The sequence below is a fragment of the Aotus nancymaae genome, unplaced genomic scaffold (assembly GCF_030222135.1).
Source record: "Aotus nancymaae isolate 86718 unplaced genomic scaffold, 86718_ANA_hifiasm-v0.15.2.pri h1tg000057l, whole genome shotgun sequence".
NCBI classification, from domain to species: domain Eukaryota; kingdom Metazoa; phylum Chordata; class Mammalia; order Primates; family Aotidae; genus Aotus; species Aotus nancymaae.
Genome location: NW_026988471.1, coordinates 24,940,913 through 24,957,417, shown reverse-complemented (window position 1 = coordinate 24,957,417; position 16,505 = coordinate 24,940,913). Strand labels below are relative to the sequence as shown.

The 16,505-nt window shown below is 37.6% G+C and overlaps 1 protein-coding gene across 1 annotated transcript in view; it reads left to right on the top strand.

The window, feature by feature from the left end:
• RAB10 (RAB10, member RAS oncogene family) overlaps nucleotides 1-16,505 on the top strand; it is a 95,252-nt gene that overhangs the window by 55,199 nt on the left and 23,548 nt on the right. The window contains exons 2-3 of the mRNA XM_012437637.3: nucleotides 1,430-1,490; nucleotides 14,895-15,033. Of these exons, the coding sequence (XP_012293060.1) occupies nucleotides 1,430-1,490; nucleotides 14,895-15,033 (200 nt within the window). The remainder of the gene's footprint in view (nucleotides 1-1,429; nucleotides 1,491-14,894; nucleotides 15,034-16,505) is intronic.

The window sequence follows — 16,505 nt, the reverse complement described above, 5'->3', positions numbered from 1 at the left end:
TTCAAGCAGTTCTCCTGCTTCAGCCTCCTGAGTAGCTTGGATTACTAGTGTGCACCACCACCATGCTCAATTAATTTTTTAATTTTTCTTTTTTTTTTTTTTTTTTTGAGACGGAATTTTGCTCTTGTTGCCCAGGCTGGAGTGCAGTGCAATGACTTGATCTCGGCCCACCACAACCGCCACTTCCCAGGTTCAAGCAGTTCTCCTGCCTCAACCTCCCGAGTAGCTGGGATTACAGGCATGTGCCACCATGCCTGGCTAATTTTGTATTTCTTTAGTAGGGATGGGGTTTCTCCATGTTGGCCAGGCTGGTCTTGAATTCCTAACTTCAGGTGATCCGCCTGCCTTGGCCTCCCAGAGTGCTCGGATTACAGGTGTGACCCACTGTGCCTGGCGACTTCAATACTTTTGAATGTGTTGAAACTTTTTTTGCGACTCTTATGTTTTATCTTGGTACATGTTCAGTCTGCACTTGAAAAGGATATATATTCTGTTGCTGTTGGATGGAAATTTCTGTATATGTCAATTATGCCAAATTGGTTAATATAGTGTGGTTTAAGTCTTCTGTATCATTGATTTTTCTGTCTACTTAAAAAAATCTGTTTTTGAGGGAAGGGATGTTGAAGTCTCCAACTATAATTGTAAGTTTATATATTTCTTTTTGCAGCTTTATTAATTTTTGCTTCATGCTAAACATTTGTATTTTTATCCCTTCCTAAAGAATATACTGTTTAAAAAAAAAAGACTGTTTTATCATTATGAAATGACTCTCTATCCCTGATAGTTTTCTTTTATTCTACAAGTTAGCGAAGGCAATATTTTTTTCCCCACTAGGAAACATGTTTTTATTCTTTTGCATTAGAATATTAGGTATTTAGAATTTTACTTTATTTCCTAATTTGTAAGTACTCTTTCTTTTTTCTTATTTTTTGAGACAGGGTCTCGTTCTTTTGCCCAGGCTAAAGTGCAGTGGCACAGTTAAAGGCTTACTGCACGCTTTGCCCCCTTGGTTCAAGGGGTTCTTCCACCTCAGCCTCCTGAGTAGCTAGGACTGCAGGTATGTGCCACTATGCCTGGCTAATTTTTGTATTTTTAGTAGAGACAGGGTTTTACCATGTGCCCAGACTGGTCTTGAACTCCTGGGCTCATGCCATCTGCCTGCCTCAACCTCTCAAAGTGCTGGGATTAGAGGCGTGAGCCACCACGCCCAGCCCAAAACTTGGTCTTTCTGTATCTGTTTTTCCTACTATCCTGGATCTTGTATTTCTCAGGTTTAAAATTGGATATATTTGCTCAGTGTTGCATACTTGGTGAATATCTGGAATTAAACACAGACAAGTTTAAAAGGTGTGAGCCTTTTTACTGTGATTAATTTTAGTATAGCCAAATGTAAAGCCACAGTTACAGTTTACCTTTTTCTGCATTGTAGGAATAGACTTCAAGATTAAAACAGTTGAATTACAAGGAAAGAAGATCAAGCTACAGATATGGTAAGTGATGCTAATTTACTTTACATAGCAGAATGCTAAGTTCCTTAAGGTTTCATAGTGAAATTCTTTTTTGTCACAGGTTTAGATTCTATGAGGCTTTCTTTTTAAAGGAGGCAGTCAGATGACCTTTTTGTACAGTGAAAACCATTGCATGGACTTAAGTCCATCAGATCTAATAATATTTTCTACTTACTGTATGAACTCATGTAAGTTACATACTCATTGTTAGGTTTTTATCTTTCATATGTAAAGGGGGTTAGTAACACCTATCTCAATGGATTGTTATAAGTGTTACATGAAATAATCTCTGTAAAGTTTTTAGTGACATGCTTTGTGAAAATACTTGTTTTCTTTAATAGGTTTTTAACTTTTTGTGGGCATATTTTTATTAGTTTGTATTAGGTTTGCCTGAAGAAGTACAAAAAATTATTTGAATTTGTATTTGTCTGAATCATAGAATTTTGAATTATAATAACAATATCTTCCAACAAATACTGTGTTTTATTTGTATTATGTATATTAACCCGTTAATTATTAACAAGGACCCTGTGAAATCTGTCTTAAACCTTTTGAGAAAACAGCTTTATTGAGGTATAACTGATGGAATACATGCACATAAAGTGTACAATTTGATAAGTTTTGACATGTATAAACCTCTAAAACCATCACCACAGTCAAGATAATGAACAGATTTGTCACTTCAAAAGTTTCCTCAAGCCTCTTTGTGATCCTTTGTAATCCCTTCTTCCCTACTACCCCTGGGTCCCCAGGCAGCTACTGTGCTTTCTTGTCACTATATTTCTAATACTGGATATAAACGGATGATATGTTTTCTCTTTGTCTTTTTGGGGGGGCTAGGGTTGGCCTTCTTTCACTCATCATTATTATTTTGGAAATGATCAATACGTTTATTACTTTTTATTGCTCAGTACTATTTCATTAAGATACATAACTTGTTTATTCAGCATAAAGCTGCTGTGAGTCTTTGTATAGGCATATACTTTCTTTTCTCTTGGATTATTCCTATTTTACAGATGACGAAACAGATGTACTTTGAGATAATTTAACCAAGGTCTTAGAGCATATTCGTGGCAGAGCTGGGATGCATACTTGCTGGGATTACAGATGTGAGCCACTGCTCCTGGCCCATTTTTTGTTCTTCATTGCCTGTCAGCAGTTGTGCTGGGCCAAATGTGGTGACTCAATTGTGGAGGCAGGAGGATCTCTTGAGACCAGCCTGGAAACATAGTGAGACCCCTATCTACAAAAAAAAAAAAAAAAAAAATTATGAATTTTCATGTTTTCTCAATTGGTTGTTTTTTTTTTTCTGTGATAGGACCTATTATATGATAGTTAGGATGAGCGATACATATAGAGTACTTTAGAACAGTGTCTGACACATAATTAACGTTCAGTAAATCATAGCTACTGTTATTTTGGGGTCTCCCGTTATGAGGTTAGAATGCTAAGAATATTATCTTAGGGTATGAGCAGAGGAGGCAGTTAGCAAAGGACATTGCAAAGCCATACCTGGAGACTTAGAATGAGAATGAGGAGAAATCAGTGTCTCAGAATCCAGTAGAAGACCATTCTGAACATTAGGTATTCCCTTTTAAAGCTAATAGTTAGAAATTGAATATGTTTAACCAAAATGTCTCTGTTACCTGATGTTGTAATTAGAAATATCTTTATGTGTAACGTTCTTTTAATATAAATTTAAATAGATTTTAGATATTTTTAAGTGTTTCCTAAAACTAGTAGTTCTCTTTGAAACAAAATCCACTTGATTGTTGATTTTTGTTTACTTTAGCTGGGAAATAACTCAGCAGATGAACTGTGGCTCATACTCTGTTTCATTATAATTAAAATTGATCTCTGAGGAAGGATGTCAACTATTTATTCTGAATTTCAAATAGGTGCCCCGCTCATCCATGTCTGACCTTTGTTCTAAGTGGTGACCTTGGTTCCAAGCCCTGACTAGCTCTGCCATGCTGATTGGCTCTCTTAACTGTGTTCCTTTGTATGTATACTTCAAGCTACTGATTTTCAAGCTTTTTGACAGTAAGAGATACATTGTGGCTGGGTATACATATGCATGTATATGTGAGTGTATATATAACAGAAACAATATTTTCTTAAAATATATTTTACGTAAGACCTTTGCCCTACAAATTTATACTGTTCCTCCATCTGTTCTCCCTCTTCCACAAACTCGCTTATTCTGTTCCTTGACCTGGTAGATTTATATATTTTCTCCTTATCATTTTAGTCTGTTTTTTGTTGTTGTTTTTTTTTAAGATAGAATCTTGCTTTGTCACTCAGGTTGGAGTGCAGTGGCATGATCTCAGCTCATTACAACCTCTGCCTTCCGGGTTCAAGTGATTCTTGTGCCTCAGTCTCCCAGGTAGCTGGGATTAGGGCGTGCGTCACCACGCCCAGCTAATTTTTATTTATTTTTATTTATTTTTTTTGAGACAGAGTCTTACTCAAGCGCCAGGCTGGAGTGCAGTGGCGCAACCTCCACCTCCCAGGTTCAAGCAATTCTCCTGCCTCAGCCTCCCAAGTAGCTGGGACTACAGGTGCGTACCACCATGCCCAGCTAATTTTTTTGTATTTTTAGTAGAGATGGGATTTCACCATGTTGGCCAGGATGGTCTCGATCTCTTGACCTCGTGATCCGCCCACCTCAGCCTCCCAAAGTGCTGGGATTACAGGTGTGAGCCACCACACCTGCCCTAATTTTTATATTTTTAATAGAGATGAGGGTTCACCATTTTGGCCAGGCTGGTCTTGAACTCCTGACCTTCAGTGGTCTGCCAGCCTCAGCCTCCCAAAATGCTGAGATTACAGGCATGAGCTACTACACCCGGACCCATTTTAATTTTTAGCTAGCTTTTAGAGTTTCAGAAGTAAAGAGTAACAGGCCAGAGTTGGTGGCTCACACCTGTAATTCCAACACTTTGGGAGATCAAGGCAAGTGGATCGTTTGAGACCAGCCTCAGCATTGTGGTGAAATCTCATCTCTACAAAAAATTCAGAAATTAACTGGGTATGGTGGCATATGCCCCTGAAGTCCCAGCTATTTGAGGACTGAGGCAGCAGGATCGCTTGAGCCCAGGAGGTCGAGACTACAATGAGCCGTGTTCACACCACTGTACAGCCTGGGTGACAAAGCGAGATCCTGTCTCCAAAAAGAAAAGAAATAAATAAACAGTAACGATTGACACTTGTTTTTAAAGAGAGCCTTCCCTAAAAGATGCTCTAGTGTGGCCTTCAAGATTAATCTGTAAAAGATTTCTATTGTACCTATGAAACTCAAGAATAGTACAGAAATAGTAACATTTCCAATTTAAAGTTGTTTAATTTTTAGACATTTTAAATAGAACCTCTCTGAGATAAAACGCTTTTCTACATGCTAACATGCCAGGGAGAAAGAAGCCATGCAGCTCAAGGTTAAGAGATCTGAGATATCTGGAGTAATTTAAGAAGGCTTTTAGCATGAAAAAGCTCATTACCCATAACTTATGATACACTGAAATTCAAAACATCGTCCTCAGCTTTAATGCTTTGCCTCCAGTTGTTACTGAAAAGTAGTTTTTTTTTTAATCTCACTAGTTCAAATAAATATATTCAGATTCTTTTGTAGCATGAAAATTCCTATTCTGTCATTAAATATTAGTTTTGGAAACTTTCTTCCATTTGTGCTTAAGCTTTTCCTATTTTTCTTTATTTGAATGATCTTCATGTCTTACTTTCATTCCAGGAAATCCATGGTGTACAACACCATCTGTTCTTTAATGTTTTAACTCCTTCATCTTCCAGAATCTCTTATACCCAATTATCCTCCCTGTTTTTATATGATCTCCCATTTGATTTTTTTTAACATTCTAGATCCCATTTTTATTTATATGTTTCAAACTTTTTTTTTTTTTGAGATGGAGTCTTGCTCTGTCTTGAGATTTCGGCTCACTGCAACCTCCTTCTCCTGGGTTCTTGGAATTCTCCTGCCTCAGCCTCCTGAGTTGCTGGGCCTATAGGCGCACACACCCACACCTGGCTAATTTTTTGTATTTTAGTAGAGATGGGGTTTCACCATGTTGTCCAGGCTGGTCTCGAACTCCTGAGCTCAGGCAATCCAGCCACCTCGGCCTCCCAAAGTGCTAGGATTATAGGTGTGAGCCACCGCGCCCGGCCTGTTTCAAACTTTTATACTTTTTAGCATGACTGTATATATCCCACAAAATAGCCTGACTCCTTGATTTTAAATTATCCTTTTCCTGGGTCCTGCCCAGACTCTCATTATACCAGCCCCTACCAGTTGTTACGGCAATCAACAATTTATTTCCAACAAGGAAACAGGGTCCTTGCCTCACTATTTCTAAGCTAAATGATGCTCTTCTGCCCAGGGCTAAGAATAGCCACAGCTGCTTGTTTATTGGTCACATTATTTTTAGGTTTGCATACACACATATGCCTAAATCTAATCCAGCCCAGCGGGTCAAATCCAATAAGCAAAAGGAAGTGGTAAATATCTGAAGGGACAGTTAAACATTGTACATGTTCACAGTATCTTTTTATGTCACTGTAATACAGGTTTCTAAGCCTGTTTTCAAAACTACTGTCTTATCTTCTGTTTTTAAAATTTTTTCCTGCCAGTCTGCTTAGTAAGATCAAGTTTCTGAAATTACAAAACAATGACAGTAGAATTTTCCTCACTTAAAGTAATAAATAGACAGCTGAAAATTGCTGTGAAATCCTACTTTTCCCACTGACACATTATAAAAAAGAAGTGATATGTTCCTAGGAATTAAAAAGGTATGTTTCCTTAACTGTTAATACCACACTTGGGGTCAGGTAAGCTGTGTACTCTGGCTGTTATTATGACAGTTATTTTTGGTCTGGGCACTGACAAAACCAGGAGAGGCCAGAGGCGACATCAATCTGCTCTGCAAGACAGAGACCCCAAATTTCATAACTCTGTGTTTTTTGGTGAAATAATGAAATTATTCCTTACTTTATAAATTAGGATGTCAAATTTCTCATGTTGAGTTTTATTTTAAGCAGACCTGGATTTCTTCAGAGATATACAATTTGTCTATACCCAAAATACCGTGAACTTATGTTTATCTTTATTCAAGAAAAAAAAATTTTTTTTTTCCAAAAATAGCCTGACACCTGCCCTGTCAGAGCTTATACCCATGGGGACAGGAACAAACAAGTAAATAAATATATAATCACAAATTGTGATAAATGCTGGCAAGGTGAATAGGGTAAAATGATGGAGAATGAGGGTAAGGTTGAGGGATGAAGCGATTTATATAGAATGATCAGGGAGGTCCTCTCTATAGAGGTGATATTTAAGATAAGAAGTTGAGAGATGAACAGAAAGCAACCAAAGTCATTTAGTCAAGAAATGTTTATTGAGTATCTATTTGTCAGATGTTGGTTGATGGTAGGAATATAAGCATAAATCAGACATATAGGAGCCCTGCCTGGAAAAGCTTACATTTCAGTGAGTTAAGTCTAGATCTCACTATACTTTTTACCATGTTGCCCAGGCTGGATCCACCTCCCTTTTCAAAGAGTCTGAATTAATTAACTTTATTTTTCTTGTATAAAAGCACTACATGGCAGCCACAGCTGGAGCCTGGGTCTTCTTCATGGAGATTCTGGTATGGGTCTTACAAGATGGTCAGTGAATTCCTGATAGGGAGACTCATTGAACATATTGTCTTTCTTGAGGTATTGGGGATGAGATAGCTGTAGGTCTTGAAGATAGTATTAAAGGTGACCTTGGCAAAGGTGCCTAGGGTAGCAGTGCAGCTCCTGGTGGAGGTGTAGCAGTCATTGATATGGGCCATCATCAGCAGCTTCTTGGGCTCACAGGAGCTGACAGTGCCTCTAGGGGACTGGGATGAGGCCACCAGCACAGAGCTGCAGTGGTTACCTTGCAAGGGACTGTGGGTCTTGCTGATCTTGATCCCCAGGTAGCTTCACTGCACATGGGAAATGGAGAGATTGGCCCATACATGGTGACCCTGGAGATGGCAGGGACTGCTTCCTTGAAACACCTAACATAGAGACTGATGTGACTCTTGTCCCTGACTGTGACAGATGCCTTGAACCTGGTCCACTGGCCAGCACAGGTCTCTTTTTGCATGGGCATAATCTTCAAAACCTCATCTTTGAGGACATTCTTAGGAAAAAACGAGCAATCTCAGGCTCCTTGATAGGCAGGGAGAAGAGAGAGATTTCCTCCAGGAACTTGATTGTTATGTCATTTATCAGGTGGCCCACCTTGGTGACAGGGAACTATTCCTTGTCCTTGTCTCCTTGAGCTCCCAGGCCTTGGTGACAACCCTGGCCCAGTCACCACTCCTGAAGCTTCCCAGTCCAGGGCCCCTAGCAGTGGCAGGATCTTAATCTCTTTTCTTGTTCTACTTTTTGTTTCCTTGACACTTATAATCCTCTGACATTCCATAATGTTTCATTTATTTGTTGTCTATCTTCAGTAGAATATAAACTTTGTTACAGCAGAACTTTTTAGTTCATTTATGGCTTTATCTGTGCCTAAAATAATGTCTAGCATGTAGTACTTGCTTAATAATATTGGTAGAATGAAAGAATGGGATATTGTCTTATTTTCTTATTTTAAATGGCAGATTCATATACTTTGAGATGAAATGAGCAAGTCACAGGGCTGTGATTTTCATAAGGAGATTAAAAAGTCCAAGTCTTTCACTTAGCTAAAAACTATCTTATTTTACTTATATAGAAGTAGGCTACAGGCAAAGCCAGTGTTTTTCTTGTGAGGCAGCTGTAAGTACTGCTTAAGCACAGATAAATATTAACTTGAGAGCTCTTAATACCATAGAGCATCTATCTGCAAAGAAGGTCTTGACTTAAAGCATTGTTAGGACGTCTTAAAAATTAACATAGAATTAAATTTTGAGTCTCATGGTGACATTATTGTAGCTCTGCATATTTTTATGGAAAATTTCTTATTGTTTGTTATCCCTCCTTATTGTTTATAAGTGAAAAAAAACAAGAGCAACAAGTAAGGTCCAAGGAAGTTAGTACATTCATGGTCACTAAGCTGGGAAAGGTAGAACCTGACGATAAACTTAGGCCAGACCCCAAACCCATGTTCTGTGTATGTTCTTACATAATGCCCAACGTATAGTAGACATTCAGTTAATATTTGGATTGATGGATAAATGAGTAGATAGCAGATGTGTGAACATTCTAAGAGCATTTAAGATATGAAAAGATTGAGAATCCAATCATATGCAGGGAGTGGGAGCAGATCTTGCAGAAGTTCTTAGTAGGAACAAACTTAAGAATTTAAAAATGGTTTCTAGTGATTAGCAAAAAGAGCACCTCAAAATGATAGAGGCTGGAGAAAGGTTTAAAATACTGTAAGGCTTTGTAATCCCCAGAATAAAGAGTCTGGAATTGATTCTGGTTATAATGAGTTTTTATTGAAGGTTTTCTGTTTGTACGTTTATTTTTGTGGAAAGCCTAGTCATGTTTTCAGTTTGTTTTGTAGTAACTTTTTTGATCATAATTCACATACCATACAATATACCCATTTAAAACAATTTAATAGTTTTTAGTATATTCACAAATTTGTACAATTGTTGTTACCATTTGAGAACATTTTTATCTCCCCTGAAAAGAAACCCCATGCCTGTCACTCTTTATCCTCCTAGCCTCCTGGCCAGGGAAACCACTAATCAATTTTGTCCCTATTAAATTTCTTATTCTGGACATTTCAAATATATGGAATTATATAATATATGGTCTTTTGTGACTAGTTTCTTTCACTTAGCATGAGGTTATCAGGGTTTGTCTGTGTTGTACATTAATCAATACTTCATTCTTTTTTATGGCTGAATAATATTCCATTGTAGGGGATATACCACATTTTATTTATTCATTCATTAGTTGATGGACCTTTCGGTTGTTTCTACTTTTTGGCTATTATGAATAATGTTGCTGTGAACATTCGCATCTGTGTTTTTGTGTGGACGTACAAGTTTTCATTTCTTTTGGCTATATACCTAGAATTGTTGGATCATACGGTAGCTCCATGTTGAATATTTTGCGGAACTACCTGACTGTTTTCTAACATGGCTGCATCATTTTACATTGTCACCAACAGCATATGAGAGTTCCAGTTTCTCTACATCCTTACCAACGTGTATTATTGTCTTTTGGGTCATAGTCATCCTGTGGTGGTGGGGAGCTAGGTTTGTATCTTACGGTGGTTTTTATTTGCATTTCACTAATGACTAAGGATGTTGAGTATCTTAAGTGTTTATTGGCCATTTGGGTATAAATGTCTGTTTAGATCTTTTGTCCATTTTTAAGTTTGGTCGTTTGTCCTTTTATTGTTGAGTTGCAAGTTCTTTGTATATTCTGCATACACAAGTCCCATATCAGACAGACAGTTTGCAAATAATTTCTTCCATTCTGTGGGTTGTCTTTTCACTTTGTTGGTAGTGTCCACTGAAATAAAGTTTTTAATTTTTCATGTCCCATTTACCTGTTTTTTCTTGCTTTGGTTACGTGTTTAAGAAACAATTGTCAAATCGATGATTTGAAGATGACCCCATATGTTTTCTTCTAAGAGTTTTTATAGTTCAGCTCTTGGATTTAGGTCTTGATCTATTTTGAGTTAATTTTTATATATGGTATGGAGTAGAAGGTCCAACTTCATCCTTTTACATGGATATATTCAGTTGTTTCAGCACCATTTGTTGGAAAGCCTGTTTTTTCTCAATGAAACTATTAGAAGTTTTAAGCAGAAAAATAGGATCAAACATATGTTTAAAGAAGATCACTGTGGCCGCTGTGTGGAGAATGGCAGTCTGTCATCTTTCAATCTTAGAATGCCAACAAAAGATACTGTGAACAAGCAACCAGTGACTTAGAATGAAGACCACCAGGAACTTATCCAAAGAGGCATGAGAATAAAGTGTTAAAAGAAGAAAATGCAGTTGGCCAAGCACAGTGGCTCACAGCTGAAATCCCAGCACTTTGGAAGGCTGAGGCAGGCAAATCACCTGTGGTCAGGAGTTCAAGAGCAGCCTGGCCAACATGGTGAAACCTTGTCTCTACTAAAAATATAAAAATTAGCTAGGCTTGGTGGCACGCACTCGTGATCCCAGCTACTTGGGAGGCTAAGGCAGGAGAATAACCTGAACCTGGGAGGTGAAGATTACAGTAAGCCGAGATTGTGCCACTGCACTCCCTGAGACTCTTGTCTTAGAAAAAAAAAAAAAGAGAGACAGAGAAAGAATGTAGTCAACTGTGTAGCATCCTGCTTAGTGATTAAGATGCAGTCATGCAGTGCATAATGATATTTCAACACAATGGTGGTCCCATTAATATTATATTACCATATTTTTACTGTACCTTTTGAAGATATATTTAGATGTTTAGATATATTTAGATATACAAGTACCTACTGTGTTACAGTTGCCTACTATATTCAGTATAGTCACATACTCTACACGTTTGTAGCCTGGGAGCAATATGCTATACCATATACTATAGGTATGTTGTAGGCTATTATAATTTAGGTTTGTATAAGTACACTCTATGATGTGTGCACAATGATGACATTGTCTAATGATGCATTTCTCAGAACGTATCCCTGTCATTAAGAGGCACATAATATATAAAAAGGAAGTAACTATTGGATTTAGTATCCAGGTTATTGGATGGAGACCTTCTGAAAAGGAGTTTTGGTAGAGTAATCAGTAATAGCAATCCTATTAGAATTAGTTAAGGACTGAAAATGGGAAAACAGCAACTAGAGAAAACTCTTTAAAGAAATTTGCTGGGAAGATTTTTGTGTAAATATAGACAAGCTTATCCTAATATTTTTATGGGAAGGCTAGGATAGCTAAAACAATTTTGACTAAAGTAAGTGGGAAGAATCAGTCTATCTGGTTATTTATCCTCAGTAATGAAGACAGTATGGTAATGGAGGAGGCCTAGACACATAGGAGATTAGAAGAGAAAAAGAACCTAGACATAGATTGAACTGTGGTATGGCCTGCAGATTTTTGACAGAGGTACGAAAGCAATTCAGTAAGGGAAGGTTATTACTTCGGTATTTCCAGCAAATGGTACTAGAGCAATGGACATTCATAGGCAAAACTGTAAACTCCTACTTAAAATTCACAGTTTGTGCTGAAATTAACTCAAAATATACCATCAGTTTAGTAAAACCATAAGGCAGCCGGGCACAGTGGCTCATGCCCGTAACCCCAACAGTTTGGGAGGCTGAGGCAGGCAGATCATCTGAGGTCAGGAGTTCAAGATCAGCCTGGCCAACATGGCAGAACCCTGTCTCTACTAAAAATACAAAAATTATCCAGTGTGGTGGCATGCGCCTATAGTCCCAGCTACTCAGGAGGCTGAGGCAGGAGAATCTCTTGAACCTGGAAGGCAGAGGTTGGAAGAGCTGAGATCATGCCACTGCACTCCAGCCTGGGCGACAGAGGAAGACTCCGTCTCAAATATATATATATATGATATTTGCTAGTGCAAATGTCATATATATATATATATATATATATATATATATATATGTAGAAGAAAAATCTTTGGAACATAAGACTAGGTGAAGAGGCTGGGCACAGTGGATCACTTGAGGTCAGGAGTTCAAGACCAGCCTGGCCAACATGGCAAAAACCCATCTCTACCAAAAATAAAAAATAAGCTGGGTGTTGTGGTATGTGCCTGTAATCTCAGCTACCCGGGAGGCTGAGGCAGGAGAATCGCTTGAACCCAGGAGATGGAGGTTGCAGTGAGACGAGATCGCGCCACTGTACTCTAGCCTGGACGACAGGGTGAGACCCTATTTAAAAAAAAAAACAAGACTAGGTGAAGATTTCTTAGACATAACACTAAACACATGATCTGTGAAAGAAAAAAAATCAGTAAATTAATTAGACTTTCACAAAATTAAAAGCTTCCTCTCTACAAAATACCTTGCCAAGAGGAATGAAAAGACTAGCTATAGACTTGGAGAAAATATTTACAAACCAATGTATCTGACAGTGAACTTCTGTATAAAAATAACTTTCAAAAGTCAATAGTCAAAAAAACTAACAATCCAGGCCAAGCACAGTGAGGTGGCTCACACCTGTAATCCCAGCACTTTGGGAGACCAAGGTGTGTGGATCACTTGAGGTCAGGAGTTCAAGACCAGCCTGGCCAACATGGCAAAAACCCATCTCTACTAAAAATACAGCAATTGGCTGGGCGTAGTGGTGGGTGCCTATAATCCCAGCTACTCAGGAAGCTGAGGTAGGAGAATCAATTGAACCCAGGAGGTGGAGGCTGAAGTGAGCCGAGACCGCACCATTGCACTGCAACCTGGGCAACAAGATCAAAACCCTGTCTCAAAAAAAAAAAAAAAAAAAAAAAACCCAAAAACAAAAAACTAACAATCTAATTAGAAAGTGGACAAAAGAGATAAACAGACATTTCACCAAAGAGGATGTGTGAATGGCAAATAAACACATGAAAAAAATGTTCACCATCTTAACCACAGGGAAATACAAATTAATATGATGAAATATTACTATATGTCCTTTTAGAACTACAGAAATTAAAAAATAGCGACAGCATCCAATGCCAGTGAGGATACAGAGAAACTGGATCTTTTATATGTTGCTAGTGCAAATGTCAAGTGATAGACCCACTCTGGAAAAAGTTGGCCAGTTTCTTACAGTTATACACTTACCATATGACCCATAAATAACATTCTTGGGCATTTATTTCAAAGAAATCAAAACTTATGTCCTCATATAAACCTGTACATGAATATTCTTAAAACTTTGTCTGTTATAGCCAAAAACTGGAAACAACCTCGAATGTCTTCCCTTGGGTGAATGATTAAACAAATGGTGGTATATACATACCATAGAGTGCTACTCAGCAATGAAATGGAACAGACCAGGAATACATGCAACAATTTGGAGAGGACCTCAAGAGCATTATGGTGAAAGAAGTGTTAAATGACAGTTTCAAATGGCAGCATACTACATGATTGTTCTTACGTAACATTCTGGAAAATAAAAAAGTATAAACATGGAAAATAGATTATTGATTAGAGTTTAGGGACTATGGGGAGTACAGGAGTGATGCAGTAATTCTCTATCGTGTTTGTTGTGGTAGTTACACAAATCTATACATGTGATAAATTGTAGAGAACTATATATACATACATACACAAATAAGTGCATGTTAAAAAAAAAAAAAAAAGCTCTGAAATCTGAATAAGGTCTGTAGATCATAATACCCAATGTCAATTTTCTGGTTTTGCTATTATGCTGCAGTTATGTTACATAATATCATTAGGGAAAGCTGGGTGAAAGGTACTCCGGACCTCTCTGCACGGTTTTTTAACTTCCTGTAAGGCTATAATTATTTCAAAATAAAAATTTTAAAAATATCAATTCAAAAAAGGAACAGGAATAGTTGGAGAGATACAGGATTGAGAGTGGGGTTTTTTGCTTTATTTTTGCCCTTTTTTTTTTTTTGAGATGGAGTCTTGCTCTGTCACGCAGGCTGGAGTGCAGTGGTGTGATCTCGGCTCACTGCAACCTCTGTCTCCCACGTTCACATGATCCTCCTGCCTCAGCCTCCCAAGTAGCTGAGATTACAGGCATGTACCACCACACCCAACTAATTTTTGTATTTTTGGTAGAGACAGGGTTTCACCATTTTGGCCAGAATGGTCTTGAACTTCTGACCTCAAGTGATCTGCCCAGCTCGGCCTCCCAAAATGCTGGGATTACAGGCATGAGCCACCACACCTGGCCTTACTTTTGCTTTTTTAAAAAAGATACTAAAACATGTTTCTAAGCTTATGAGATGATCATAAAAGAGCAAAATGATGATACAAATGAGAGGACATAGTTACAGGAACAAATCTTACACCTTTGGCTTTAAGCATTAAATGAGAAAAATAGTATTATTTACATTTCTGTCTTATTTATAATAAGTGAGGTTATCTTTATAACATTTTGTAAATGATTCTAAATGTAAATGTGGCTATCATATGGTATAGTTCTCTAATGTTCTAAAAATTCTTCCTGCTTTTGTATTGCATTATGGAACTAAATTATTAAATAAAATTGAATTTCAAGAGTTTTTATGGTGTTTGCTAGTGCTTATTCAATAACCTTGAGTTTTATGTGTCACTTCCTACTGTTTTCCCTTTCGGATTTTTATCCAATATAGGTGGGTTATTAATTTCCTTCAACTAAAAAGTTCTTATATATACTTAGGAAAAACTAATTATTTATTCTTGTTTTGTCCTTTATGTGAAATGTGGTAATATCAAAATGCTTAATAGAAATTATTGGCTGTTTATTTCAGGGATACAGCAGGCCAGGAGCGATTTCACACCATCACAACCTCCTACTACAGAGGAGCAATGGGTATCATGCTAGTATATGACATCACCAATGGTAAAAGTTTTGAAAACATCAGCAAATGGCTTAGAAACATAGATGAGGTAAGACTAGAAATTGTATAAACCCTTCATGAACACACATTTGTGTGCTTGGTTAGGAAGAATAAATATTCCAGTTGATCTTCACGATATAATGTCCTGCTGAAGTCATTATTATTGAAGTATTTCTACTTTTTAAAAGTTAATTTTGGCTGGGTGCAGTGGTTCACACCTGTAATTCCAGCACTTTGGGAGGCTCATGCAGGAGGATCACCTGAGGTCAGGAGATTGAGACCAGCCTGGCCAGCATGGTGAAACCTGTCCCTGCTAAGGTGGCATGTGCCTGTAGTCCCAGCTTCTGGAGAGGCTAAAGTAGGAGAATCGCTTGAACCTGGGAGGCAGACATTTGCAGTGAGCTAAGATCGCACCACTGCATTCTAGCCTGGGCAACAGAGCAAGACTCCGTCTCAAAAAAAAAAAAAAAAAGAAGAAGAAGTTAATGTTATTATTTGCCTACCTTTTTCTTAAGTTTTTGGGAAGTCTATCTAGACCCCCATTTAAGACAATTAGTTAATTACTTCAAAACTCTATATAGCCATCTTATAAGATGACCTCAAATAGAGGCTACCAGTGGTTTTACAGTGACTTTCTGGAAATGACTTTTTTCTTTTTTTTTTTTTTCTCCTAACCACTAGACCACCAGGAAGAATTTTTTCTTAATAAATTTTTATTGAATGAATGAAATATCCAGTAATTTTTTAAGACTTTATTTTTCATGTTACAGAAATAAAATATTGTTTCTAGGCATTTTGAAATATGTGGAATACTAATACAGTAAAAACCTAACTAAGAAAATAGTTCCATTGCATGTGAAGATATTGGGGTTGTTTTTTTTTTTTAATTTTTGTTTTTTTGAGGTAGTCTTACTTCATCACCCAGGCTGAAGTGCAGTGGCATGATCTTGGCTCACTGCAACCTCTGCCTCCTGGGTTCAAGTGATTCTGTGTCTCTGTGTCCTGAGTAGCTGGAGTTACAGGTGTGTGCCACCACACCCGGCTAATTTTTGTATTTGTAGTAGAGATGGAGTCTTGCCACGTTGGCCAGTCTGGTCTTGAACTCCTGGCCTCAAGTGATCTGCTCACCTTGACCTCCCGAAGTGCTGGGATTGCAGGGGTGCCCAGCCTGATGTCACTTTTTATAAGTTAAAACTATGTATCGAAGCATGTTTGTTTCTTTGCTACAGCATAGGTGGCTTCTTGTTAAAGAGTTTTTTTTCACACCTATTGCTACCTTCTAGGCTTTGAATTTCATTAAGAGTAACTCTTTGAAGCAAGTTTTGGCCAAACACACAAAGACCAAGTCTTAAACCAATATTAGGCCCAAGATAATACCCTTAATGGTAGCAATCCTAAGGACTCATTACTACTTTTTTGTTGCTACAATAAATCTTTAGGAGAAGCCTGTTATTTTGTAATAATTATTTAAAGATACACAGATCTTACAAAAAGCTTTATTTTGATTTCCTTATTTATTAT